Source organism: Trachinotus anak, unplaced genomic scaffold (genome assembly GCF_046630095.1).
Source record: "Trachinotus anak isolate AG129_WGS33_773 ecotype Australia unplaced genomic scaffold, CSIRO_AGI_Tana_v1 ptg000013l, whole genome shotgun sequence".
NCBI classification, from domain to species: Eukaryota; Metazoa; Chordata; class Actinopteri; order Carangiformes; family Carangidae; genus Trachinotus; species Trachinotus anak.
This window is the reverse complement of record NW_027273864.1, coordinates 9919653-9947615: the sequence shown is the minus strand read 5'-3', so window position 1 is coordinate 9947615 and position 27963 is coordinate 9919653. Positions and strand designations below refer to the sequence as shown.

General features: G+C 42.7%; 2 protein-coding genes across 4 annotated transcripts; one reads left to right on the top strand and one right to left on the bottom strand.

The window, feature by feature from the left end:
• Nucleotides 1-1243: 1243 nt before the first annotated feature.
• rhobtb3 (Rho related BTB domain containing 3) lies at nt 1244-25196 on the top strand. 3 transcript variants are annotated; one of them, XM_071495516.1, is made up of 13 exons: nt 1244-1654; nt 2027-2258; nt 3161-3353; nt 5890-6047; nt 6436-6544; nt 9439-9634; nt 9776-9972; nt 14917-15026; nt 16310-16415; nt 17206-17379; nt 21488-21654; nt 21816-21912; nt 22862-25196. In XM_071495516.1, coding segments are annotated over exons 1-13 (1860 nt in total). In that variant the 5' UTR covers nt 1244-1652; the 3' UTR covers nt 22981-25196. The 3 variants fall into 3 exon arrangements, with proteins under 3 accessions (XP_071351617.1, XP_071351615.1, XP_071351616.1); XM_071495514.1 differs by lacking the exon at nt 22862-25196 and having other exon boundaries at nt 9806-9972; nt 21816-22151; XM_071495515.1 differs by lacking the exons at nt 21488-21654; nt 22862-25196 and having other exon boundaries at nt 21816-22153.
• On the bottom strand, nt 22504-27237 carry glrx (glutaredoxin (thioltransferase)). The gene is made up of 3 exons (XM_071495517.1): nt 26967-27237; nt 26171-26297; nt 22504-23001 (listed from the first exon to the last, which is right to left on the bottom strand). The coding sequence occupies exons 1-2, from the start codon at nt 27171-27173 to the stop codon at nt 26184-26186; spliced, it is 321 nt and encodes a 106-aa protein (XP_071351618.1). The 5' UTR covers nt 27174-27237; the 3' UTR covers nt 22504-23001; nt 26171-26183.
• Between the last annotated feature and the right edge of the window lie 726 nt (nt 27238-27963).

The window sequence follows — 27963 nt, the reverse complement described above, 5'->3', positions numbered from 1 at the left end:
GGCATGGCACCAGAGCTGAAAATGCCATGGGTTGAGCATACGAGGGCTTTGGTGTATGATGCTCCCCTGTGCATGGATGATGTTGCTCTCTGTAACTGGCCTACAGCAAACTCACAACACCCTCTGAGGGCCTTGGCCTATGTGACGCTTTGAATACAATCAAGATATGCACCGGGGCCCTGGGTTACATACAAGGAGGTGGCTGAGTTACTACACATTAAATATTAAAATATGATTATGTAGTCAAATTGAGAACCTTGATACAAGGCAGAAATCATTATGTGCAGGTGGTCATTTGCAGGAGGTCGAGTGGAGGGCTGTTTGTCAAGATAGAGCGCAAGCCGTCTGGAGAAGCTGTTTAGCAGGAGTGTCTCTTATTCCAGTCTTGCACTACATGCAAGCAGCATGGATTTACAGCGTTGCCGGGCATTCAGACCCAAGGCCTAAATACTCTCTTGGTTTTATGTTTATGCATTATTCATTGTGGTTATGAATGACACAAGAGGCTTTAAGTCTCAGGCTATTCTTCCTCTCAAACAGCCCTGTAGTTTGTCAACTACCAAATCTCAATATCACCTTTCATCAGCCACGGATTCCCTCAACAAAACACAAACAAAGCCAGTTCAAGTATTGTATATTTCCTGACTGTATCATTTACACCTCTCCTCAAGGTTGTACCACTTGGCAGCTCCTTTTGTGTCTCTATTCATGTGTCGGAATTTACTGTCTATCTTTGAGATTCAGGGGCCAGAGAAAGGAGGTTAATGGCACACATGAGGTTTGTGTTTCACTCAGCACTGAACAAAGCTCTGATTCTTGAAGGAAAAAAACAAACAAACAAACAAACAAAAAAAACTAGCAGCTTTGACAACAACGTATTAAAGTATGTTTGAGTGAGCAGAACAACACCGTCATGTCCAGCACGTCGACAGCATGGCCCCCGGTGCACACCGCCTCTAAGTGTGTGTGTGTGTGTGTGTGTGTGTGCGTGTTGCTGAGTCAGGCGCGACCACTCTCGGTTCAGTCCGTAGCTCTCTCTCTCTCTCTCTCTCTCTCGCTCGCTCTCTCGCTCTCTCTCGCTCTCTCTCTCTCTCTCTCTCTGTGTCTCTCTTTCGCCCTCTCTCTCTGTGTCTCTCTCTCTCTCGCTCTCTCGCTCTCTCTCTCGCTCTCTCTCTCTCTCTCTCTCTCTCCACCCCAGTTGTTCTTTGCCAGTGAGACTTTGTTTTTTATCCGCCGACGTCATTCTCCCGGTGTGGACGCCGAGGCGCGGAGCTGCCCTCTCCCCGTCGCTAATTGCGTCTCTCACCGACCAGCAACTTGTGCGTCTGTTAGCGCAGCGGCTGCCCATGGGCGCTGCTGTTCACACCCTGCGCTGCTCCGCCGCCTGGGCTGTCCGGTGCGCCTCTGCGGTCGGTTCGGGACGGGATCGGGCTCCGCGTTTTGTGAATGAATAACGAAATGCGAGTGACTGCGAAACTCCCGAGCTGCCGGGCCCCCGGGGGGCTAGCCGCTGATGAGAGGGATTAACGACGGAGCGGAGCCGCGGCTCATTGCGGAAAAGCCGAGTCTGACTGCAGGCTGGCGAGGAAACGCACCGTGAGGGGAACGGGCTCCACAGCATAGAGCAGCGGAACAGAACCGCGGATACCACAATGTAAGTTTCTCAGAAGCTGCAACTAATTAAAGGATGCAGGAAGAAGGGGTCCCTGGTATGGCTGCATGCTTTATTATTATTATTATTATTTTGTCATTGCTTTATGAATGTGAAAGCAGTATCGAAATAATTGCTCAAAGTGTGTGATTTGCTGAACCATAATACCCACTCAGGTGTAACAGGGGCCTTTGGCAAGCTTCTCCTCAGTCATTTTCAGTGACACAACAGTGATGCACCGTCTCCGTGATAGACATAATAAGGATCAGAGCAAAGAGAGGTGCCTCCTCTCCGTCATTGCTACGCCGTGGATCATCATCATCTGCCTGTGTGATGCCTCCTTTCACCCTCAACCTCGAGTTGTCTGGCTTGCAGGTCCATCCACATCGTGGCTCTGGGCAGCGAGTGCCCCGGAGGAGTCGGGCCCGGGGACGAGATCATGGGCCAGGGGCAGCTGCAGGGAGGCCTGCTGTGGAGTTACCTGGGTCACGGAGCGTTGGTGGGACCCTGCGACCTGGAGAGCAGCCTGCACAACCCGGCCTTCATGGAGTACACTTCCCGTGTGTTTGGAGATGTCACTGTGGTGGTTCGGGACTGTCCCAGCTGGGTAAGGGACTGTTTGCAGGACAGAGCAGGGAAAGCAGAGACCCGCCTGGGCCGATACAGCGTCGATCTTTGCTTTGACATATTGCTCATTCATGTGTCCATCCCTAATTTTCACATTAAAAGGGACCCTGAAGAGGTGTTGCTCTTGCTCTTACCTTCCTGCTTGTGTGATACCAAATCAGATTTGGTTTTGCAGAGGAGGGTTAAGGGCAGGCCCAGGTGTCAAAACGAGCCATTAAAAAAGGGGTGTCATTTTGTGCATTGTGAAAGAGTTTGCGTCACTTAACTGATATGCTGTTTACTTTTCTCTCTGCTTCTGTTTCTCAGAAGATGTAAAACATTTAAAATTCCAAGGCCACTTGCCTTCCAGCGCTGATTGCAGGCTTTATAAAAATGGCTCTATTCTTAGGAGGACGCTATTTTAACATGCACTGCACAAAAAAAAAAAAAAAAACTGATGAAAGAACTTTTGTTCTTAATAGAAAATGAATTTGAAATGAAAGCACTGTTGTGATTTTGTAGCAGCGTTGTATGCGTCCTATTAAAGGGCTCTCTAACCCTGTCAGGGGTGGTGCAGGGGAAAGTCTGTCAGTCTAATTCTATGTCTCTTTATTCAAATTGCTCAAAGCTTTCTGAAGTGTTTTCTTTCCTGCCTAATAACTTAAATCAGGTTTGTTTAGATCTGCTAGCCTCACACTCGGGGGTCCTTGGGGGTGAGGTCCCAAGGGCAATACTGAGGTATTTATACATAGGGAGACTTGGAGGCTAAGGGTTAGGGCTAGATGAGGTGAGATTCATGGTACAGATTGGCTATGCAGACAATTCTGTGTATTGCGTTTCTCAGGTCTGTCCTCTTCTGACCTGTTACTATTTATATTTGTTGTCTTTTTCTTCCCGTACCAGGACTTGTTGGACAGTGACTGGGCCAGTGTACGGAAAGTTCTTGAGCAGGCGGACATCCTGGTCATTAAATATTCAGTCACTGACAAGCTGGCTTTCCAGCAGGTCAGGAACGGCTACGCCCCGAGACTCCGCCCGCTCCTGAGGCACTGGGGTGTACCTGTCATCCTTGTCGCTGTTGGAGCACGGCTGAATGGTGAGGATGCTTTTGTTCTGTGTTTTTTTTTTTTCTTCTTCCGAGCCAGAGTGAGTTTAGTTTTGCCAATAGCGCCTTGACAACTGATGGCTCCTCTAACAGTTTGTCATTGTTGCATGTGAACAATGGCGTTTGACAGGAGGCAAATAGAAAATGTCTTTATCTTTCATTCACTGAACTCGATATCTTGGTGTCTTAGGGTTGATTTACTGTTGCCTCAGTTGCTGATTTTGATTTTTGGGACAGTATCATGTTCTTCTTGTCGAGCCAGTGAGATCAGCCTGGTGTCCTCTAGCATGTCCTCCCAGCAATGAGGAGGATACTCATGATTAAATATCCTCTTGGCTGCCTTCAGGCTGTCGGCACACATGCTTCCCTGCAGGAAACACACCAAAGCAAGACATTGAGTTGATACTTTTTGCCCATTAGAAGCATTGCAAGCAGACCAGAGCTCACAGAGCACTTAAATATACTGTCATGGCTCAAAAGCGCACTACAACAGTAGTCATCTGGATGTAGCCTTACTGGAGGCAGCTTAACACATATATAACTGCACCGTAGTGAGTCTGCATGTGTTTTTGTAAACACACTGACCCTTGTCAAGTCCAGACTCTGTAAACAAGCCCATCAAATGCACCAGACTGTATTTTTAGCTTATCTGCTCAACATACTTTGAGATCTTGTCAGAGCTTCACTGCAGAATGATCACAGTGCAAGTCAGCTCTTTGCTGGGAGAGGTAGAGAGGGAGGGAACGGTGGCTGTGGACCAGAGCCTTTGTTTGTGTTTTTGTTTGTGGCTGCCGTGAGTATCTTCATGCTATCCCCTCATGACTGCAGAGAATGACGGCTGAGCCCCGAGCGCTTCCTGCTGCCTGACTTTAGACCACCTAAGGCACAGCTGTGGAAGAGAGAGCGCTGCCGTACGTGCATTAACGCAGCCATTAAACCGGCACTGAACGCAGGAGCACAGACAGATTTATCCAAGGGCACGCACGCACCCACCCTCACGCACACAAACATACCACTGATATGCCAAGTCACCGCCTGTCAGACGCTCACACACACTCTTCTTCTCCTTCTGCCTCTCACACACACTCTGTCTCTCTCTCTCTCTCTCTCTGTCATGCCTGTAGGTTATTAGCAGTATGATTTATCAAATGCCTCAGCACTTAGCTCTATGTCCCGCTCATTCTCTCTGGCTCTCTCCTCCTGTGTGCTGTTCTTTCTGTAGTCTTTTTTTCTCCTTCAAGCTAATCCCTCTAATTTTCTGTCCGATTCTCTCGCTTTGGTCCCTCAGCACACATGCCACAGTATGGCTGGTCCTATTGCACGTCCCACTGCAGATTTTACACATTTAGACGATCTTGCTCTCGTGTTGTTGTATAGGAATTCTTTGTTTTTTCTCAAAACTTGAAGATGTAAAAGAAAAAAGGGCGGCGTGGAAGTACCACAGCAACATTTGTCATCTCAGGAACTAGAGAACAGAAAACAATAATATTTAAAAAATGCAAAAGTACCTATGCAGTACCTTGGATGTCTACATATTCGCTCTGAGATAGACTAGGGAAGGAAGGTTAGGAAGTAGGGCAAGGCTATACCATAAAACCGCATGTGGCTGTGGCATCTGGTTTGTTTGTCATGTTTTTGCAAAATATATTTTCTGTTTTAATTTGGTTTCTGAAATGTTGTGTTTTGTCTTCTGTTAATCACTCAAAGTAACTTTTAGTTTGAGCTTTTTGCGTTTATTGTCCAGTCTAGAAGGAACTATTAAGAAGCACTAAAACATAGCCTATTTGAAAAATATGAAATATATCTTGAGACAAATTGGATTTTCCCAAATTTTCATTATTTAGTAGATTTAACATGTTCTTTTTTGATATTTTCAGATTTCTTTTTTCTTGGTATTAATATTAGCATACTTTTCCCCTTAAAATCACTGCTCTGATTGGTCTATTCTGGGAGTATATTGACTCTTGATCATGCAGATCACAACCATCTAAGTAATGAGTGTGTTTATATCCATATAAAATGTAATACTTGTGGTGTTTGTCTGTGGTGTTTATCACTGCAGTGTGTAGAATCTGTGTCTAACTTCTGTCCTCAGAGTATGTTCTGATCCACGTCTGCTGTGGTCAGTAACATTGAGATTGTTTTGCTTAGTTAGTTGGTTAGTTTGGTTTATCTTCCTTTGTGTCTGTGGCAACTGTCGGATAAATACAACTAGAACAGAAAAGACATTGAAAATAAAGACAATAAAGACATTTTACGACAAAGTGCTTCACAGCAAAATCACAGAAAATCAGGAATTACATTCAACAAATGCAAGTGGCACACCCCTCATATCTTCAAGATTTCCCTGAAGGCTTATATGCCAGTTAAATGTTGAAATTATACCAGGTTCATGCATCCTAAAAAACTACAGTCTCACATCAATGCCTCCTGAATAACTTCTCATATAAGTGTATGTTAGATTCAGTTGTGTGTACACTTTTAATGATTTCATCTTACATCTGAATCCACTTCTCTCTGTTTTCAGATGAGGGCCCTCCCTGTACGTGCCCGTTGTGTGCGTCTGACTGGAGCAGCTGTGTGCCTCACAGTGAAGGTCTGCAGCTGTCCCGGGACCTAGGGGCCACCTACCTGGAGTTGCCTTCTCTCAACCACGTCTTTGTTGGTCGATACTTTGGCAGTGTGGTATGTGATGACGCCACACTGGAATCAAAGGATCCAAATAAGAATTTAACAAACAGTGGAGTCAGATCGTTCACTTCAGACACTTTTTAGCTGCTGTGGTTGGATAAGCACTGAAGTATATGTGGTCAGTGATGCTGAGTGAGTTTTTGAGCGTACTTATTTTCTGAAAAAAAACACATTTCCACATGTGTCAACACAACAAGCAGCTCCTCCTGCCCGTTCAACTCCATCAACATGTACAGGTCTGGTCTTTGAGTAGAGGAGACAAGGACAAGTAGCTACATTGGTCTTCTCAGGAAGTTGTTTCCAAAGCAAAGAATTGAAGATGTAACGGATCTATTTTTGTACCCTCTGTTTGAACTAATGTGTGCATTTCTGTATTGTTCAGCTGGAGTACTTCATGATTCAGTGTCTGAAACACAAAGCCAAAGAGAGGCCAGAGAAGAGGCGGGGGAATAAAGTGAATGAGCTTCGTCCCCCTCACTTAGAACAACCAGGTCAGTGGAGTACTATGGTATCTAAAAACTAACATTGCTGATGCTATTTTGAATGGCATTTGCTATACTTATGTCCTATTGTGTTAATCCTCTCCAGAAATTTAGAAATCCATTATTTAATTGTTATTAATGATAATTATTGTTTTTATGAAGTTATTTTATTTTTATTTTATTAAATAATTATTGTTGCTTTAAATGGCTTTTTTTATGGTGCATAGAGATCATTCAGACTGACTGGATTGTTTCTTTTGGAGCTCACAGAGCCATAAAAAGAGCTGAGCACAAAGGTTTTGTCCAGATCAATATTCTCTGTTCCAAACTGGAAATAAGATGGGAGACAAAGAGCAAGGTAGACTACTTTTATCCACTGACATTTGAATCAATTTTAGCTCTTTTCAACACCGGATGCAGCAACAACTGAATGTTTAGTGCCTCGGGCACATACTCTATAGTGATTGTTTTTGTGGGATTTTTTTTGGAGAGGATCACTCATTAACCTTATCCTTAACTAAATTTTCTTAATCAGTTTACGTATTTTTTCTTGGACATTACAAACTCACTTGTCCATATATAAATTTTGCACCAGCCAGCGCACGGTTTGGGCAGGTGTCCACACCATTCTGTGTCCGGGGGCTACCAGGATGATCCTGCCAGTGGCGTATGCCTGTCTCATAGATTAAGCCATGCAAGTCTAAGTGCACACAGCCGGTACAGAGGAACTATGAATGGCTCATTAAATCAGTTCAGTTTTAAATGACTAACATTGATTGTTTGTCTTTCAGTTTTAGAAGTTTTAGGCTGCAATTAACAATTATTTTCATTATCATTTAATTAATCAGTTATTTTAATCTCTAAGCAATTGATGTTACCGAAATTGTGATGGGCTTCAAATGGCTGTCACAGTTTTCCAGAGCCCAAGGTGACATCTGCATATTGTTTCTCCTGACTGATGGACAGTTCAAAACACAAGGATATTCAGTTAATTGTAAGACAAAGAAAACTGACAAATTCTCAGTTCTTATCTATTTGAGAGGCAGAGATTTGTTTGGCATTTTGCAAAGCAATTCATTATCGGCTAATTATTTAAGATCTAATTTAGTCTTAATCTTCTTATTTGAAATTCAGAATTTCAGATTGAATTTTATTTAAGATTCAAAACAAAGCCACACTGAAATCTAAAGGTTTAATTTTGTTAGCAGCAACAGCGAGGCGCTTGGAGATCTGTTGGAGAATCAATCAAACTGCCTTTAAGCCACTCAGTTTCTGCTGACACAAAAGGCTAATTATGAGGAGAGATAAACGACCATGGCTGTCATGATCAAAAGAGGCTAAAACTGACAGAACATTCATACGCAGCTTCCAGCTGAGACCCAGTAAAACTGATTAATGTAACAAAGCTTAAAAAAACAAGCTGGGGTGCTGCGTGGCAGAACAGACTGTTGCTGCTTTTCTTTGTTTTAATGTTTGACCTTTTTAGACTGTGGCACTCTTTCTCCTAATTGGCCAAAGGACGGTCTGATTAAATCTGCAGCTGACTGCCTTTCCTAACTGCCGAATGTTGCCACAAACTGAGAACTCTCTGTGTGTTGAATTTGAAACGATGTAATTAAAATGAATTTGGCTTGAATCACAACTCCCACGGCACAGACAGATCCAGTAGCCTTTATTTTGAAGGATGGTGTCACTGCCCTCTGTAAGGGGCGCTGCTATTTTTCCATGCACAGTTTACATTTTTCAAAATAAAACAGCTGAGAATAATTAACACAAACTACGCAGTTACACAAGTGTTACACATTAATCTGACCACCTTGCTGCTCTGTGCGTTTAAACCTGATGCAGTGACTGACAGCTCTAAGTCCTGCCAAAAAACCGTTGGTGCCTGTCCAACACTGCTTACGTCTACTTACGGTGTAGCTTGCATTAAAGATGATGAGCACTGACTCGGGGACACAACTATTTTCACGGCCAAATCTGAGTGGCCGTAAGAAAAGAAGATGAGGTTCACAGAGGAGCAGATGTGAAGCATGAATATGAATGTAATAGGACAATGATTTTTCCCTCAACCACAGGTTTTCCAATTTCTATGTTTTCATCACAGTATTTTTATTGTATTCACTGTTTTCGCTGTTACAGTTATTTCTCTGCAAATCATTTATCTGTGACTGTTAACTATCCAGGGATTTTTATATGTCTTCTTTAAACATTAACCTGATTTAAAACAAGACTTTCTTTGGATTCTGGGATTATTTTGCCGCTTGCTGACGTTTTTCTTTTCTTTTTTTAATCACCAAAATGATCTAAAACATAACTGATAAATGTCAACATTTGGTGTCAGTTCCTAGAGATTGAAACAATCAGGAAGAAGTCCTGTGTAGAAAAGAAAGACATGGAGCTTGCTCTGTTTCTTCAGTGGACCAGGATCCAGTGCAGTGGTGTCAGCTTGCATCTTTGCAGGTCTGTTATTAGTGCAAAGACAAACATATCTGGGAGCGTTTTTTCTAACTTGAGTAACAGGGCAGGGCACAACATGACATTGGCTTCTCTCTGCTCTCTCTTCTTGACTAAAAGGTCTCACTAGACTATTGCTTTCAAAACCACGCTCTCCACATACACGTATACACCACTTTTCTCCCTGAGTTGTCAAAGCTCATTGTCAAAAAAAGGGGAAATCGCTAGTAGAGGGAGACAAGGTAGATTAAGGAAAAATGAACACACTGTGTGTAAACCAGAGCACACCTGGGGTTCTCTGAATATACTAAATTTGGTGGATTGTCCCTTTAGGGAACAATCTGAATTTCAGCAGTAAGTGTTCATTAAGTCAACTCATCCTCTTTATCTTTCTCTCTCTCCTCTCTTTTTTACCCTTTGTGCTACCTCGTCCTCCCTCCATTCAGCTCGTCTTCCCCCCATCCGTGTGGAGGAGTCCAGCTTCTCCCAAGACATGCAGTGGTTGTTAGAGCGGGGTGTGCAGTTCGCCGATGTGGCTTTCTATGCCGGGGACTCTGGGAAAGAACTGGGGTGGGCGCACGCGGCCGTGCTGTGTGCTGTCAGCCCATACTTCAGACAGCTGCTCCTGGGGCCCAAGACGAGGTAGGACAGATATTAGCACATTCACAAGATGGAGCTCAATAAGCTATTTCACCACCTGAGCCTGTAGCCAGCAGGTGCTAAACTCTCCCTGCAAACTTCTCCTTAGTGTAACTGTGAAGCACATTTTGTGCTGAATTTCAGGGAACGTCCACAGTCACGCTGTGTTTGCAGAGAGCGGGACGCAGGCCCCCATTCGCTGCTCTCCACCTGGGACGGGGGCATTATTGATGACATGCCACGATCAGAGGGGCACCTGACAGGACGACTCTCCCGTCTGGTGGTGAAGGACCCCCTTCTGTGTATGTGCTTGTGGGAGACTCTCATGTTTATTTACAGAGGTAAAAACCACCGGTCAAACACAGAACACTCCGATGAAATCTGCTGTGTGGTGTCTTTTGCAGAATATTCTTTTGTTTCCATTTAACCTTTTTAACACACGCTGCCCTGCTTGCGAAATGCTGGCAATATGTAGAATTATAAGTGACAGCTTTTGTTATGAAAGGTTAGGCTGCATGATTATGAACCTTTCAAATGCTGATTATTTTCTCACTTAATTAATTGATGAATATGTCTGGAAGCTGTGGAAAAATGTCACACAGTCCCTCCAAACTAACAATCCAAAACCCAAAGAGATTCAATTTACTATCATAAAGGAAGATTCTCACATTTAAGAAGTCGGCAGCCATGCTTGCAGGTCTGCTGTGTTTAGGCACAGAGTTAAATGTCTACACTGGCGTGCTCACATGCTCACACTGTCAATGTAAATATGTGGATGTTTACTGTTTACCATGTTCACCGTCTTAGTGCAGCTGAGTCTGATGGGAATGTCATTAGTTTTGCAGGTATTTTGTCGTAAACCAAATGATTGGAGAAATTAAAATTTTGACCTGAAGGTGAAAAGTCACGTGATAATAATAATCAGTCAGATTCATCCTACAAAATATCATGGCACTCCATCCATCCACAATTCAGTCCGGACCAAGGTGGTGGAGCATCTGATGTGTCAAACTCATTTGCTGTTGACTGACTAATTATTTCTGCATTTAAAAGTTGCACCAACCTAAATCACAACAATGGGACACACCCCCACTGATTCAAACTCTGTGATTTCTCCACAATGAAGTTACCCAAAATGACATCCTGGCATCAGGATCGGTTGCACAGGAAGAGCCAAATAGAAAGTGGAGATCAGATTACAAAAGTGTCTCCAAAACAGCAGCCAACATGCACTTCATCCAGACAGATCTGGACTCAGGGTGGCTCAATCATTTTACTCCCATCACACTATATGGTTTCTGGGAAATGATGTGCCCTTTCACTGCTCATTGTATTAACCAATTTTACTATTTTTTTATTTATGATGTATGAATAGATAGAGATATTTGAATAGTTGCTGTTTTTTAGTGATGATTATTTGTGTTTGTAGCTAAGTGCTGGTGTTTCGCTTGGACACTTTCTGTGTATTACAACTGGAGTTTAAATAGAGCTGGACTGACATCTACAGCATGGGGACTCCATTCCCAAAAAGCAGTTACTCCTTTTCCAATAATTTAGATGTGATGATTAATGTCCCCTAGCAGCAGAAGGCAGTTTGCCTGCTACTGGGTCTTGTCCAATATTCCATTACGCTGAGGAACAGAAATCAGTCAGATTGAAAGTGCCTGATCGTAAGCAACCGTAGTATTTTAATGTAGGACTTGATCATTCATCGTGTAATAGTGTGATCCCACACTGCTTTCTTAACCCACATTTGTACTTGGATGCCTCGGAGCACTCATGTTTCCTTTATCTCCAGCCGGCTCAGTTCTATTAAACATTATGGACATCAGTGCACTGAGCAACATTCCTGCAGAAATTGAACTTCCATCATGTTGATGGTTATTGGGATTAGTTGATAGAAATCAGGCTCATATTTACATGAACAAGCGATGAATTCTGTGATGGAACTGTCATGTAATATTAATGATATTATATATTAACCTTGCTTAACAAGGATTCATGCACAGGAAGGCATAACACGTACAGCCAAAACATTTGCAGACGTTGCATATTGTGGGACTTTTTATCCGAAACGTTCTCCAGTCGTGTATGAGGCCTAGATAAACAAGACATGTGATACTCTCTGTGACTTCAGTGCCGTAGTGAAAATCTTCTCAGTCTGCAGCTTATAGTCTGCAGTGCTGTGCTCGCTGCATGTTGGATCACAGCGCCTGTGCATGCCAGCAGGCTGCATGTCGTGCAGGAATCCTTATGGCGAAAAGCTGCGCTAACATCTGATTCATGGCTGCCTTTTAGCATGTATGCGAGCAGCACTGATGGTCTGAATGAACACACATGTATACACACACACACACACACACACACACACACACATAAACACTAGAGGCAGACATACAAGCACATAAGCCGAGTGTGTAATGTGTGCGTGTGCTTGTGAAGGGTGAGTGGAGAAGGGAAAAAGATTATAGGGTTAGTCTGTGTGAGTAACTGTATGAATAAGAATAAGAAAGCCAGCGGTTGAAAGACAGAGAGAACAGCATGTATTTTCACACACACATGTAAGTCCTTCTGAGGATTTTTCTTTTTGGGTATGAGAGAGGGAAGATGGGAATGTAAGGAGTGGAAAATTGTGGGTAGGGTAAAAAAAAAAAAAAAAAAAATGAAGGTGGCAGGATGTGAGGGTGAGAGAGGGGGTGGAGTGTAAGGTGCAGCTTTTCTGCATTTCTGTGAGATAACGTGATGGCGAGAGAGTGTTTGGGTGGTGGGAGAGCAGGGCACTAGAGCATACTGTTAGAGTGTGTGTGTGTGTGTGTGTGTGGTTTGGAGGGAATAGTGTGCTGAGCAGAATACGAATGTCACGTTTCCATAAAGCACTGCAGGGAGACAGCGTTAAGTCTTGTGTGAAAAATGACTAATGTTAACCTTGAAGATGGGGGGGTGTGATTGTATGTCAAAAGCAGCTGACCTCATATAAAATGTGTGTGTGTGTTTCTGTATTAGTGTTTTTTTTTAATTGGCTCACAGACCTAATGTGTGTCTCCTTTTCACACAGAAACATTCAGAACACATTGTTCCAATGTTTGATGTTCATTTGCAGTAAATCCTCAACGTATCGTATTTTGCTTTGCTACAGACAGAACAAATATCCTCTGCTTTGGAGTCCAGTTCAACTCATTTGTTGGTTGTAGCTTATTTTGTTGACTCAGCAAAACAAATATCAGCGTCACACTTGTGGTATTATTCTGTGCTTGGGGTTTTTGTCACTCGAGTGGGTGTGGACAGTCACAGAGGCCGTGACTTGTGCTTGTGTGATGTTAACACTCTGAGACTCTGTCTCTTTGTGTAGAATCATACTGAATTATTGAATTTGTCACTGGGTTGCTATTGTGTGTGTATGTGCATGTTTAGCACATGTATTACATGTATATGACACAGATGAATCATTGTGTGTTAATGGCCATCCAGGCCTTCTTTGTGGTGACATTTTAGACCACAGTGCAGGTGTTTTTTGGGATTGTATGTCTCACTGGGGAAAACTAGTTGTAATTTAGTTTCCTTGCAGCTGAATTTAGCACAGACCTCTCTGGTGTTTTGTCTTTGTTGGGGTTTGGTTTACATTAGGGTGAGATTTAGAGTCAGGGATGTAGCAGTGATGGATGAGATTAAGGAAAACCTTTGGGGAAAGAGTGTTGATTTGTGCTGTTTGTCTGTGTGTAAATGAGTGAGAGAAAACACATCAACATGGAAACGTACTGTATGTGATAATATGTAGAGGCAGCTTTTTGCATGTATATATTTTGTGCTGTTTGTTTTCCTTCCATTGCATCTTTGAAAACATCTCCCAGCCCATTCACTGCTGTGTTTTGGTGTCTGGCTGCATCATGTCAGCACCGCAGCTCCTGAGCTTATCTCTCACCTGCCTATGAGGTGTCTGCGCTGTGCAGTGTCATTATCCAGGACCGTGTGTTGAGGTAATCCCTCTATCATCCCAAATACCGTCATTATGAACTAATGATGAGCTAAATCCTGTCCAGTCCAGCTCCCTTCTTCCCTTGACAGTCTGTTTATGTCCCAGTGAGACAGAGTGCGTCACCCCAATCAAGCTGCCGGGCTGTGAAGGCTTTAGGAAGGAGTGTACTGCTGAAATGCGGTGCAGATGTTTTCAAATGTCATTTCTGTGTTTTAATAGCTTCATAAGTTTATCTTTACACTGTGTATCAGTGCTGCTAGTCATAGTCTTTATCCTTCACATCATGTTTGATGCCATTAACTCACTGCATATCACAGCCCAGATTTCTATTTCCCTGCTCGTTTACTGTTTATCATTAATTTTAAGCAACGCTAGCCAAGTGGCTCCAGACTCAAACACTGGATGGATTGCAGGAATCCTACTGACTTTGGCGATCCCCAGACTTAACCTCTAATGCCACCATGAGGCTCATATTTGTGGTTTTTAGTGAAATGTTGTAATAAATTCATACATCATCAGGTCAAAATTTCATTTTGTGCAATACTTTGGTTTTTGACCAAAAACCTGTAAAACTAATGACATTCCCATCGACCTTAGTTGCACTCTGTGGTTAATGTTGATTTTCAAATGTTAGCATGTCAACATACTAAACCAAGATGGCACATATGGTAAACATTACTTACTACACAACAGCATGTTAGCATTATCATCATGAGCTTGTTTGCATTTAGCTTAAAGCACTGCTGTGTCTTGTACAGCCTCACAGAGCTGTTTTCATGGCTAAAGACTCTTGTTTGAAATACAGAGTTTTTCAGCTTTAGCCAGCAGAATTGGTCTGTAACATGACTGGATGATAAACAACCAGAAGGTGGACTTTATTTCTCAGTCAAGCTGTTTAATTACACATACGACGATACCTGTCATTTAATTTGTGAATGGATCAAAGCTTTAAATGTCTTTATACTGTATTTGTTTAAAATATATGGGTTTTTTTTTCATTTGTAGCCAGTAGCCAGCAGGAAAAATTAAAGTAAAAATAAATTAAAATAAAACCATTAATCAACTGTTTGTTTTACAAAGGCCTTTTTGGTTACAAAAGAATCTGGACTGGGTGTCCTACACATAACCACTAGACATTACATAAGCAGACACATTTTAGAACAAGCCAACTTCAAAAACAGGCCCTGTATTCGGCGTGAGGTACGTGGGTGGTCAGAGCGCGGTGCCAACTTGAATAGAATTTGCCTCTATGTTTCTGCAAACTGCACTATTGTGGGTCCATACAATCAGTTTGTTTATGGATGTTTTGTAGGAGCGTGGGAGTGGGAGCACCTCCAGGAGGCCCTGGAAGAGAAGCTGAAGAACTCTCTGGCTGTTGCTCAGCTTATGGAGCGCATACGATCGCTCATCGGGAGGGACAGGGTGAGATCTTGCATTTTAAAGTCACCTCTCCTCTCCCTCTTTAATACTCACAAACTTCATAAGAACCTTGTTTGAGATTGGGATATCTTCTGTTGTGTATGCTATAATAACACTCTCAACAAAAGAGGTTAAATATTTGTAATGTGTCAAACTTGTTCTTTGAAGGTATAAACACATGTTTTTGTGGTTGCAGTCTAACAGCACCTTAATTAACAAGACCCTGTTAAGAAACAGCGCAGTCATAGTGTGGCTGTAATTAGCATATTTACATAATTAGTGCCCATAATCACCTCTCAGACAATATGGGAATTAGCACAAAGTAAACAAGAGATGCTCTCAAAGGAGCATAAGCACAACACGAGATCTGTAAGGAGCTCACACTGGACGCCAGCCATGAAATCCAGCATCATGTGCACAATGTCACCGTCACATCTGGAATGTCTTGTCAGGAAACATGAGCTGGCTCTGTGGCAGCAGACTTGAACATTAAGACAGACATCAGGAGACATGACATGGCTGCATCTGACAAGCCTTTGGCCCCATGCATGGTGGACCAACCCATCTGGATGGAACTAGGTCTTCTACCTGAGGCAGCACACCAAGACTACGGCCTGGTCACTTTAATGTGATGAGACACCCTAATGTCCTCTCATGATTCGATCTCATCCTCTGCAAACGCCTCCAGGATGTCTCACTCTGTGAGACTGGGTGAAATGTACTTTTCATGAGTTTTCCGTTGTTTTACAAAATCAAAGAGGCTTGATTCTGTTGCTGTCTCTACTGAAGACTCTGTGTTTGCCAAACTCTCCCTCTGAGAATATGGAGTTCTTTGTGCTCCACTTGACTGAGAAAAGGTCATGTAATGGTAATGGGAAGCTTTGACGACACTCATTTGGGGCTTTAACTAAACCACATGTGCACGTGTACGATGCAGTCAGTTGTAAATAACACTATGCAGCCTTTAAATGGCTTAAAATGACAAGTAATGTGTTAATAAACAGGCAGTTTGGATGACTGTCAGGTTCTCAGTCTGTTCTCAGTTCCATCATGTCGTTCTTGGCATTGCAGTTCAAGTGTGTTTGGGTAGCGCTAAGCAAGACTGGCAGAGAGGCCATTTGTATTCCACAGGGGAGCTGGTATAGATGCACAGAATTGCAAGTGTGCTGGTAACTAGTACCTGACATCCTGCAGAGGAATGTTAACTCCCTGTCTGTTCCTTTTGGCTTCCTGTGTGTTTTTCGATGTGTGTGTCTGTGTGTGTGTGTGTGTGTGTGTGTGTGCAGGGCCCCAGGGATACCCCGAGTGCACGGGCAGCTCAGCTCGGCCCCCAGACTCTTGTCAACCTCTTTAATTCTCCCCTTTACTCAGATGTCATATTCATGGTGCAAGGTGGGTTCATGCTGATCTGATCCGACCTACACACCCTTACAAATGCATGCGCCGTCACACAGCAGAGGCAGGTCACTCTTTATTAGCCGTGATTAAATTATGATCTCAATCCCGGGCCTGGTCATCCATTTGGAAACGAAATAAGATAAAATTGTCCGAGCAACGGGCTCCCTTCCGCTCCTATCATGTTTCATTTCACCAAAAGCTTTTCCATGAGCTGCACTTCTATTAAACGACCAAACTGAGAAATATAGAAATAATGGCCAAAAGCCTCTCCTGATCAATATTTATCTCATGGAAAGTGCAGTGAGCTTTTCTCGTCCTTGCACAAAGCTCAGAGCTAAGAGTTCAACTCTTGAAGGTCACAGAGGAAATTTCTAAAAGAATATTTTGTGCATTATTTTTCAACCCTGCCTTGCAAATGAAGTGTGGTGAGCGCTGTCACTGGCTGTTAATGGCAATTGATGACAGCGATTATATCAGGGCTTGTGTCTGAGCTTTTGTGTCTTGTTATTTAAATGGCCCTTTGTGAGAGATGATCACTTGTAAAAGCCAAATTGAAATAGATTTGGTCTTCACTTCTGTGATCATTCCAAAGAGACAAGTTAGTGATTAAGACTGTGTGACTAAAGTCAAAGCCAAAGATGCATTCAGTGACTACCATTCAAGAACCAATGTATTAATTATGAACTGTTTATAGTCTCTAGCATCGCACTTATCTGGGACTTTTCCAGACCCTGCTCTGAAATTCTAGACCTAGATGTTAATTTTGCGTGTGTGCGTGTTCTAGGCAGCGTATTGCCAGCCCACAGGGCGGTGCTGGTGGCACGCTGTGATGTCATGGCGGCAATGTTCAGTGGAAAGTATGCAGAGGCCCGGAGCCGAGTGGTACCCATCCACGGAGTCTCCTCAGATACCTTCCTGTCTTTCCTGGAGTACCTCTACACTGACTCCTGCTGTCCTGGTGAGTTTACTGCACTCAACCCAGACATGTACTCAACTGTGCCACTGTGGCCACTGCCTCTACTGCGCACAGTAAGATTAATGACTAAATGGCTCCTATAACTGCAAACACATGTCCAACAGAGGGTCCTAAATATAGTAATAGAAGAGCCCTCGGGTCGTCTTTATCTTGTGGACTAATTAAACCTTGTAGCAGATTTTGTATGGAGGTGAGATTGATTGCACTCGGTGTGTTATTCATTCACTTGTTTATAACTATGTCCTCAGGGTGTTCCTGTAAATAAAAATAGTTTCCTTAGTTCAATAGGGGAGAAAAGCTTGAAATAGAAACTTGGTTGAGATGAAAGTCACTTTATATGCCGAGGATCTGACCAACATAATGACAGCTGTTCACAGAAGGACAATGGACCTTTGATGTCATTTTAAAGTACCATGGAAATAAGCACCAGTCCCAAGTCGGAAAACACTTGAGACACACAGTGGTGTTTTCCTATAGGCCTTCCTACTGAACACAAGCACAGATGACACGTCCCATCAACCATCTGGGTGACTGCGACATGCTGCCAGTGTCAGTCTCAGGAGGCGTGTGGAGAACAGCACTGAGCTTAAAATTAAATTAGATTTAGTGATGACAAAATCAACCCGTGGCATCACTGCTTCATCTGCTTTTAATGGTGCCAAACGAAAGCCCCAGACATGTTGTTGTTTTCCTCTGTCACTCTCCGACAACACTGTGCGCTGCATTTTTAAAAGCAATTAGTGCTGATAATTCTCTTTGGAGATGGCAGAGAATTATATGAAGAGCTTCTATAACCTTCAAATTGCATTGAGCAGGTGACTCCGTGTAATTTGTAAGCTAAGCCGATATTGTAGATCCCACTAAAAATCATCACTCGGCAGCACTGTGCAGATTTCAGCCACGCTCAAGACAAATATTCAAACCACTTGACTCAAAACAGCTCTCAGGCAGACATATGGTACGATCAAGGTAAAGGAGGAACATTTGGAGAGACATATACTGAGGAGCCTGTGCACTAAATCAAACCTAAAATGTCAGTCAGTTGTGGTCAGGTGGCTAGAGGGACTGTAATTCAGTTTGCTCTGTATCTGCAATGTGTATGTGAGCAATTTGTTAACATGTTGGCCAAAACAAGTTTATTTTTGAGTTTTTCTGCCCTCTAGTGGTAAAAGTTCACTTAATGCAGCCTTGAATGACAAGCCTTTGTGGTATTGTCTGATGGGGCTTTTGAAGGGAGGCGCGTGTGTGTGTATGTGTGTGTGCTTTCATGACAACAGTGATATCACAACTGCAGTCCCTCTTGAGTTAAGCCTTACAACTGCAGATGATTTACGCATTCAGAGAGTGCAAAAATAATGTTATATTCCCTCATTAATAAATAATAAAAAGCCACATAATTCAAACTTTTAGTTACAGATTTACAGCGTTAATTATAACATTCACCGTCATGTTTCTTTCCATCATAGTTACATAATGAAGCTTCTGCACTGACAGTTTAAAGCTTCAGAATAATCAGGTTTGAATAAGCAGCTCTCAGGAGCTGATGATCCCCTGTTTCTGTGGCATGGGATGTTTTGATGAAACACTTTAACAAGCAATCCTTCAGATGCAGCTTAGGTACAGGGAGGGTAAACAAGCTGTTTCCAGAGATACAGCGTCAGGTTGAGTCATGGGAGCAGGAAATAAAAGCCATGAAACGGCTCCAGAGGCTGCAGCCGCTGCACTGTTATGCAAGAGCTCAGCACTCAAGGTCAAAGGAAGGTAACTCCACCAGCAGCAACAAAAGCTATGGGTGTGAAATTAAAGGATTCGTTCGGATAAATAATAATCATACATATGACAGTGGAATACATTCTCCATGCTCATATCCGCGTTTCGGGTGATTGTGCAGTCAAATAGAAGAAACCCTCTGTATGGTTGCTGCTCAGCTGACAGTGCACCAGCCTGTCAGAGCTGCATGCAGAGTTTGACTCACATAAATGACAGGAATCAGATTACACCCGCAGTAATTTGATTTGACATTTTGACATTACGTAATAGGAGCGAGAGAACTTGTTTGACATTTGTTGCATGTGTGTATTTAAGGATGTTATTTGACAGTGTGAAAACAGCAACGGGAAATTTACTGATTTGTTTCATGTCGTGCAATTTGACTACTGAGGTCTATTAAAAACACACAGCTGAGATTTAGTCCATTTGATGATGTTTATTGTGAGCACAGAAATCATGCTGTTCTATTAAGAGATTTCCATTAAATCTGTAGGGCATTCAACAAACTGCTGGTGCACAAGGGAGGCACTGCAGACTGCACTGACTGTAATGAGACTTTAAGACACTAAGTTAGAAATAAATTATAACGATAAATACATACACATAGGTCATGTGTATGTTTTATTGTACATGATCAATTATCATTGTCTTCATTTTGCCATTTATTCAAGTATTTAAACATTTTTTTCAAAATTATTATTTTTTTTTTTTTTCAAAGGGTGAAGATATTTCAACAGCTAGACATTTTCCAAAAAACATGACAATAATATTGAACATTATCAAGAATGAATGATTATTGATAGTACTTTGAGTTACAAAAGTTAAACTATTTCCCACAATATTGACAAGAATAAGGGAACTAACTACTATATACGCCACTGACTTCATGAGAAAGGTGAAATTTCTTTATAGAGGTAGACTATGGGTCCTACAGCTGTCACCCTACATCGCTTAGTGGAAAGAGTGAATGTCAGGGGACTTAATAGCTCATCTCTCCCTAAGGGTCCAAATTACCTGTGGAGAGAGACATAAGTGAGTATATTGACATCACAGAAAAGAACCTTGAGTTTCATTAGGTCCACAGGGTTCAGTTGTGTTAAATCGATAAATCCAAAATGCTTCCCTTTTAAAAGCTGTTTAATCAGATTATCCTCTCTTGGGTTGGGGCGTAGTCTTTGAATACCAATCAGTTTGGAGAAGTGGCTGACCCATGGTTTTTCTCTTTGTAGTGCCTAGCAAAGGCTATATTTCCATTTCTAATGGCAGCCTTATGCCCAGTGACACTCAATTTGAGATTGTGCCAAAGTGGTCAACCACGTTGTTTGCTCTCAGTAAAAATCACAGTGAAGTCAGTGTGAGGTGGTCAACTTTGATTTTCATTTTAGTTGCTCCTGCAACCAACCAGAACCTGATTGCTAATATTGGCTGTGCATGAAGAGTGTTGCTCATTGACATATTATCACTTTATATGGCTACATATAACTATGGAGAATCTGTTAGCAAACAATTACATATATCTGAAATGAGTAAATCTAGCCTTTATGGTGCAATATCATCATTAATTTGGAGTCTCTTGCCACCTGAAGGATATAAATTCAGTACTCACTCTTCTTTAAGCTCTGTTTTGGTCTCTACTATGGTCACCAGCTCGTCACTAACATCATCAGTTGGACTGAGCAGGCTTTTTAGATAAAACCAGTGTACTGCTGCAGCTGGAAACGACTGATGCAAGCTGTGACACTCTGAACCAAAACGGTAAAGTTGTGAGCTGGAAAGCCAAAACAATGTGCTGAAAGATGCTAGAGATTTGTAGAGATGAGGGCGATTGTGGAGTTGGATGATAATTCTCTGTGGGTTTGTCAAAACTTCTGACATAGTCAGTCTGAAGTTACTGTTACGAGGGCCCAGCATTCAGCCCTGTCGTTGTGCTCCTCATCGTGTCAAACAGACCAACTTGAAGTTTATTGTCAAATAATGTAACGTTTAAAATTCAGCTAGAAGTGTCTGTAACTGATGGGACTGATGTCTTTGTAACATGTTCAGCATCTTCTAATTTTGTGCGAAATAGACACAAAATACTCTTTATTTTTATGTGGTTGTTTTAAGCTTCCTGGTGTGGCTCTGTCCCAATTAGATTTTTCATCTCAAGGGGGTGTTTTTAAACTTCTACTTTCTGTTGGAGGCCTACATGTTTAAAAATGTGCCCAGCTGTTGTTTGCATCAGGAATAAAATGTATTGATTATTGTTATGACAATGTAAGCGTTACACCGAGTGCACGTTTAGTATATCAGACAGTGTTGTGTGTGTTTGTGTGTCCAGCCAGTGTGCTGCAGGCCATGGCCGTGCTGGTCTGTGCTGAGATGTACCAGGTGAAACGTCTGCAGCACCTGTGTGAGGTCTGTGTGTGTGCTTACCTTCAGAGCATGCCCAGTAGAGAGCTGGCATCAACGGGCATCAGCGTGGTCCGACTGCTCCGCAGGGCAAAGGTCAGTGCAACAGAAGCAGAACCTTCAGGAGGTAGTTTGTGTGTGTAACCGGATTCCTACCTCAGTGTGATACGGCGTCTCCTTCAGCCGACAAAACGCAAGTGATTTGAAAAGCATGTATAATTAAAAGAATAACTGTCTCTGTTTCAATTGATTCTCAGTGCCACAATGCAGAGCAGCTGTACGTCTGGCTCCTGCACTTCATCGCCAACAACTACCTGATCTTCAGTCACAAACCTGACTTCCTGGAGCTCTCAGGTCAGTGCCTTATTGTTGTTTTTGTTTTTTAACAAATATGTGATGATCTTAAACAAGCTTTGTAAGTGATAAAATCACTGCCCTGAGTGATACCAAAAATAATGGCTCATTTCCATTTTTTTTTGTGTGGTATCAGACTTCATTTTAAAAGTTATGAAGTTAGAGCGCCTCCAGGCTTCTTCAGCACAGTATGTGTAGGTGCAGCTGCATCCGTCGCACATAAATGCTTTGAATGCCAGGCTTTTCTTTTTTTTTTTTGTCAAATGGCCAACACTGTAAAAAATACGAGGTGCAAGGTGTCCACTAATGAAAGTTTATGTTGTCACTTTATGAAATGGCCGCGGACACCTGTGAAAACCTCAGTATTTTATGCTTTTCTGCCATACAGCACGATATGGCCATGTTTATGTTTTAGCAGACTGTGAATAATGCCTCCTTATAGTATTTAAGTTTAATACTATAAGTTTATGCTTGAGTTATATAAAATACTTCTGTTTGCATCTCAGTTATTACAGCATTTTGCATTTAACAGGCCACATAAAATCAGCTAAAGACAGCTGATTACAAGGATTAATAGCAACACGGCTCTGGTTAGTAGCAAAAGCACTTTTTATTGTCATCGTTAGTCAAACACACAAGACTTACTTAAGGTCAATGGACGGGTACTGAAGGGCACAAGCAAAGTCAAAGGCCAGAATAAGGGGAGTGCACATGATTGATCAGGGTTGGTCTTCTGTTTGGTCTTCTCTTGTAAACAAAATCTTACCACATATTTCAGCCCTGTTGGCAGCATTCATGGCAAAAATCCAGGAAGTTATTACTGTATGTGTTATCTTTGAGTACGCGCCAAATACAGCAAATCTCGCTGCAATGGTTTTATCAGCAAAACATCCAATAGTTATGTTTGCAGTAGATTATAGTGATGTCTCTGTGTTTATGTGTGTTCCAGAGGATGAGCGTGAGCAGGTGGAGAGGCTACGGTGGCCATCCAGAGGCTACCTACAGGAGCTCAGCGAGTACCAGCAGCGGCGACGCAAACTGCGCAAGTCCCGCTGCATAGTCATGTGACCCCACCTGGATGCCACAAGCCTGTGGAAGATGGGGGGGAGAGAGAGAGAGAGAGAGGGAGGGAGGGGGTGGGGGTCGAAGGAGAAAATAATGATGAAGAGTGAGACTTCTCATCAACAGGGGAAACAGAGGAAACATTTCATTTCTGTCTGTGCTGTTGGGTGACCACTGCAGAGGAGAACAGTTTAAGACACCTTCACCAATGGGACAGCGCCGTATGTCGAGCAGCGACATACACCTCTGCGGCACGCCTCTCTTCCCCTGAAGGAATGTGTGTGTCCTTCGCATAAAGACTATTCCATCACGGGCAATACAAATCGACTCATCCTTTAAACCCAGTGTGAATTTAAAACGACTGTCTAGCCACTGGCCGGAGGCTCTGTGAAAGATTATATTTCTGTTGGCTGATGCTGATGGATTCTGAAGATCAACAGTGACACAAAATGGCTCCACTACAAGTACCGATATATCAAATGACCGCACATCTGTTGGAAAACAGACCAGGACCATGTGCGGACTGGCTGAAACTACAGTAACGGGTAACGTGACTTCAGGTTGAATAAGGAGGAGGAAACTGTGCTGCAGCGTTTTCTTCTCTACTTGGCACCCGGGGATGTCTGTGTCTCTTACGTACGCGGAACATGGGACTTCTCCATCTTAAATTCAAACCATGATGTCTCACAGTGACCCATGATGCATCCGTATCCTGTTGGATCTCAACCTTGTGAACATGTCTACATGCAGCATTTCTTAAGCTGAAATAACTCTTGAGCCTCCAACTTGTCAGTGGCTCAGTGAGCATCTCATCTGAGCGGTGACCTACATTAACACAGAGAGCAGAGTGGAAAGCAACTGGTAATGCTGCTGGTAGCACAGTCATGCTCCTTTTCATCAGTAATCTAACAGACCCTCAGTTTAGCATACGAGCAGGACCGATATAATTACAATTCTTTTATTCGATTCCTTCAGATCAATAATGCAGCATCAGTGAGTGTCTCAGAGCCAGACTGATTTTATTACCATGTGAGATGAAATGCATCGCGACTGTAGTCTGTGTCAAATGTTTTCATTGAGAAATAACTTGAAAATTAAATTCTGAAATTAAACAAACAAAGCCTGTAACAAAACCAAGTGCTCTGTACAACAAATCCAGAACAATAACCAATGTGTGTTTAAACTTAATTTAAAGCCAGACTTTTACATCATTTCCTTTGCAGGTTAATATGAAATAATGTGGAAACTATTCCTTATACATCTGCAATAACAAATACTAAGGGTCTGTCTCTGTCACACAAAAAAAGCAAAAGCCTTTTGAAGCATTGACGTGTACATAGGGCGTATAAAGATTTAGGAAAAACAACCATATCATGGTACACTAAAACCACAATGCCTCCAGGTGGATACACAATATTTATTTTATCCTTTTATTGATTTTTCAGAGGTTGTTTTTAATCATAATGAGATTATGATTTATTGGTGCTGCAATTATTTTTGTAAACTATACTGTATATGGACATTTATGTTTGTTTTTTGGGGGTTTTTTTATGTTTTGTTTTGTTTTTTAACATTCGGAGCAAAGACAACTGGGCCATACTATTTACAGTCCAATGTTTCACTGATATTTACTTAAAAAAAGGATGAAGAAATTATTGATTTGACAAAACTGGGGTGCAGAAGCCAGGACAACCTGTCAGACAAACCTTCAGCAAAATAAAAGCAAATAAGATAAAAAGTGACATCTGTGGCTATTTTTAACTCCGTGGATCGATAGCATTCATTAATGATCAACAAACTGCATGTAGCTGTGTTTGTATCCAGTTCTTGCAGGGCTGTAGCAGCAGGCTGTGTATATAGTACAGACCACAATCACTGTCAAGTTATCTTTATCCAGTTGGTGTGTATTTAACTATAATGACAACAAATTGCAGCTGTAAACACAACAATTAAAGTCCTTGTCTAACGAGAAAAAAAAAAACAAAAAAAAAAAAAAACCATCATGTAAATGTCAATCTACTCTTAGAGAAGGAAGATGACTCATTAAATAGCAGCTGAAACACTGGACTGTGACTCAAAGTGTGGCCCAGAACTGCGTCCACACCCAGCATGTGGAGACACACACGTGGCTCCACGGGGGCCAGTGTTGTACAGACTGTAGATAACATGACGTCTGACTTTAAATAAAGACATGTTTTAGAATGAACGTACCACAGGCTCAACGAATGTCTGTGCTCTGTTGTGTTTGTATGTTGCTGTACAGGCACAGCCACGTGTACAGGTGTTTGTGTGCATTTTGACTGCATTCAAAATCCACCTGTTTTCCTTTAAGATGGGTGAAAAATTTAAAGAGAACCCAACATTACGTGTCTTAGTAAGATGTTGAGCCAACTTGAGCCTCCACAACAGCCTCAGTGCTTTGGGAAAAGACTCTTAAGTCTCTGAACATCATTCTCCCAAAAGATAATCAGTCATTCGATGGTTTGACGGTGGTGGTGGAGAATGCAGTCTAACTCCAGGATTGGACTTCACAACGTGTTTGTCTTTCACACCGTCAGATTAGACGTCAGTTCTTGCTGTGACTTGGTCAAAAGACGCGACAGGGTGCAAGTTGGACCCCGAGCAGTCATGGCTTGTCGTCCTCTCGGTGCCCGGGACTGACTTTACTGCTCCATCTGACAACACCTACGATCAATGTTAATGCATGTTGTCAGGGTTTTGTGAATCAAAGAGGACCTTGTTATGTTTGCAGGGGGTGAAGTCACACCCGCAACTCACCCTATGTGGAAGCATCTGCTCTCCTTATGTTTCTCCGCCCTTTCATTCAGGCTTCTCCTTTAATTGGTCGACCATCTGTACATTTCCATCAGGGATGTGAGACAGTGTGGGCCCAGAGCAGGTTTTACCCGTCTTTACCACAGAACAAATACTTCTCATCTCTTTTAGCACCACTTCGGCCATTTTATTCTCTATCATTTTATTTGATTTCTACACTAATGAGAGTCTACGGTTACTAATTCATGCGCTCAATGACTTGCTCCGGGTCTTCTGAGGGGCAACCCCTACCTCTTTTTCTCCCCTACTATTACAAACGCAACACATTTTTCCTTCTCTTCGCCGCCAGACCCTCAGCCTGTCATGTTATCCGAGCGTGAGTACACCGGGGTACAGGAGGAGTCTGTGCAGTGTCCTGTACCTGGAGGAGCAGCTTATTGCAGGGCTCCAATGGACTCCAGCATCCCCTTCAGTTTACCACTCCTATCCAGTGCAGCAACATCACTGCCGCCTCCAACGCACTCCTCACCGATGAACACCCGTGGGACCTGCATTCAAATCAATGCAACCAAAAAAAAAAAGAAGAAGAATTAAATAAAACAGGGATGCGTCTGGTTAACATGCACTGATTTTGAATGCCATACAAAATGTTAGGAAATCTGATGATACACCACAGATTTTGCAATCTTGTCCATAGCCCTGTAACTACCCATGAAGCATCAGACCAACACAGACCGCGCTGCGAACCGATGAGCGGAGCTCACGGCAGTAAGAGGTTTCCACATGGTGTTTGTGTTGATGTGATGGTGTGTTTCTGCCAGGGAGATAATTCACAGCTCTGCTACATCCGCCACAACAGGGGACTTCATCCGCATCAGCCACACCTCGCTCATGGATGCACAAACACCAAGTCGCACAATAATAATAATAATAATAATAATAATAATAATAATAATAATAATAATAACTGCACGTCGTTTTAGAAGTATGTTATAAGCAGGCTTTGTTAAGTGCTGCTTCCTTTAAAAAGGCGCGGTGCGGTGAGGTGCGGGGTTTTGCGTGGCATTTCCCATTGCAGACGCCCTGACTCATTTCACACAGAGCTTTGGCTGAAATGCTCATTTATGGATTTCATAGTCAACCGTAGCCTAAATAAACAAACAAACAAACAAACAGATAAAGAACTAACTGCACGGCTGTACAAATCAGCTGTTTACCGTGCGGGCGCCGGTCAGCTCCAGGAAGTAGTCCTGCATGCTGTCCATGTCGCCGCGTCCACTTATATCAACAAACTCCAGATGTCCCGGCTTGAACTTGTATTTGGACAAAACGTCCTTGGCCGTGACGCAGAAGGAGCAAGTGGGCTTGATGAACAGCACCACTTTGTCTCCTCTGATCTTCGCCTGCACGAACTCCTGCGCCATTTCCCCGTCGGTCGGTGCAGTGCTGGGAGGAGCAGGAGAGATCAGCGGAGGAGCAGCTGAGATCAGTGGAGGAGGAGCAAGACGGTCGCTCTGCCCTTTGGTCGATCGTGCTCACGAAGATGACGTAGGTCTTAAAGTGATGCTACGATTTTCAGTATTTCATGTTTAAATGCCCCTAAAGCTCACAATGCCGGGCATGGCAGTGTTGCCCTGTTGAGAAGCACCAGAGCAATAAAACAAAAAACAGTAAACGCGTTGTTGGACCCTTGTTGGCCCCCACACCCTCCGCCTCTGTGCATTGTGCATGTGCCCTGACCACCAAGGTCCCCATCAGATCAGTTCTCACAACTTATGTTCCTACACAACCCCAAACACAAAGGAATAATACTTCCTGACCCCAGGCTTTATGTATTCAAAAGAGCTTTGTGGCAGTTTGACTTAAGTTTGTACTTCAGTAATGTTAATTCCCTAACAAGTCCATTAATGATCAAAAAACCAAAACCAATTGACATGCAGTGATTTTTTTGAGCCCCCATTGGTTTGCTTTGGCCTTGGCAGCCAACTGCTGTGCCCAGTCAGAAATCCAGCACTGATAAAAATGATCAGATTGCCATTAAACAGATATTTGACATCCTATGAGGAATCCCTTTTCTGCAGTTAGTAAATAAAAAGTATTCCACTACCTGTGTTTCCATTGTTCTGTTGCTTTTTGGGATTGTATCTCTGTTTTGACAGACTTTTAATAATTGTGAGAAACCTACACAACTATGAGAAATTTCCTTACAGGTGA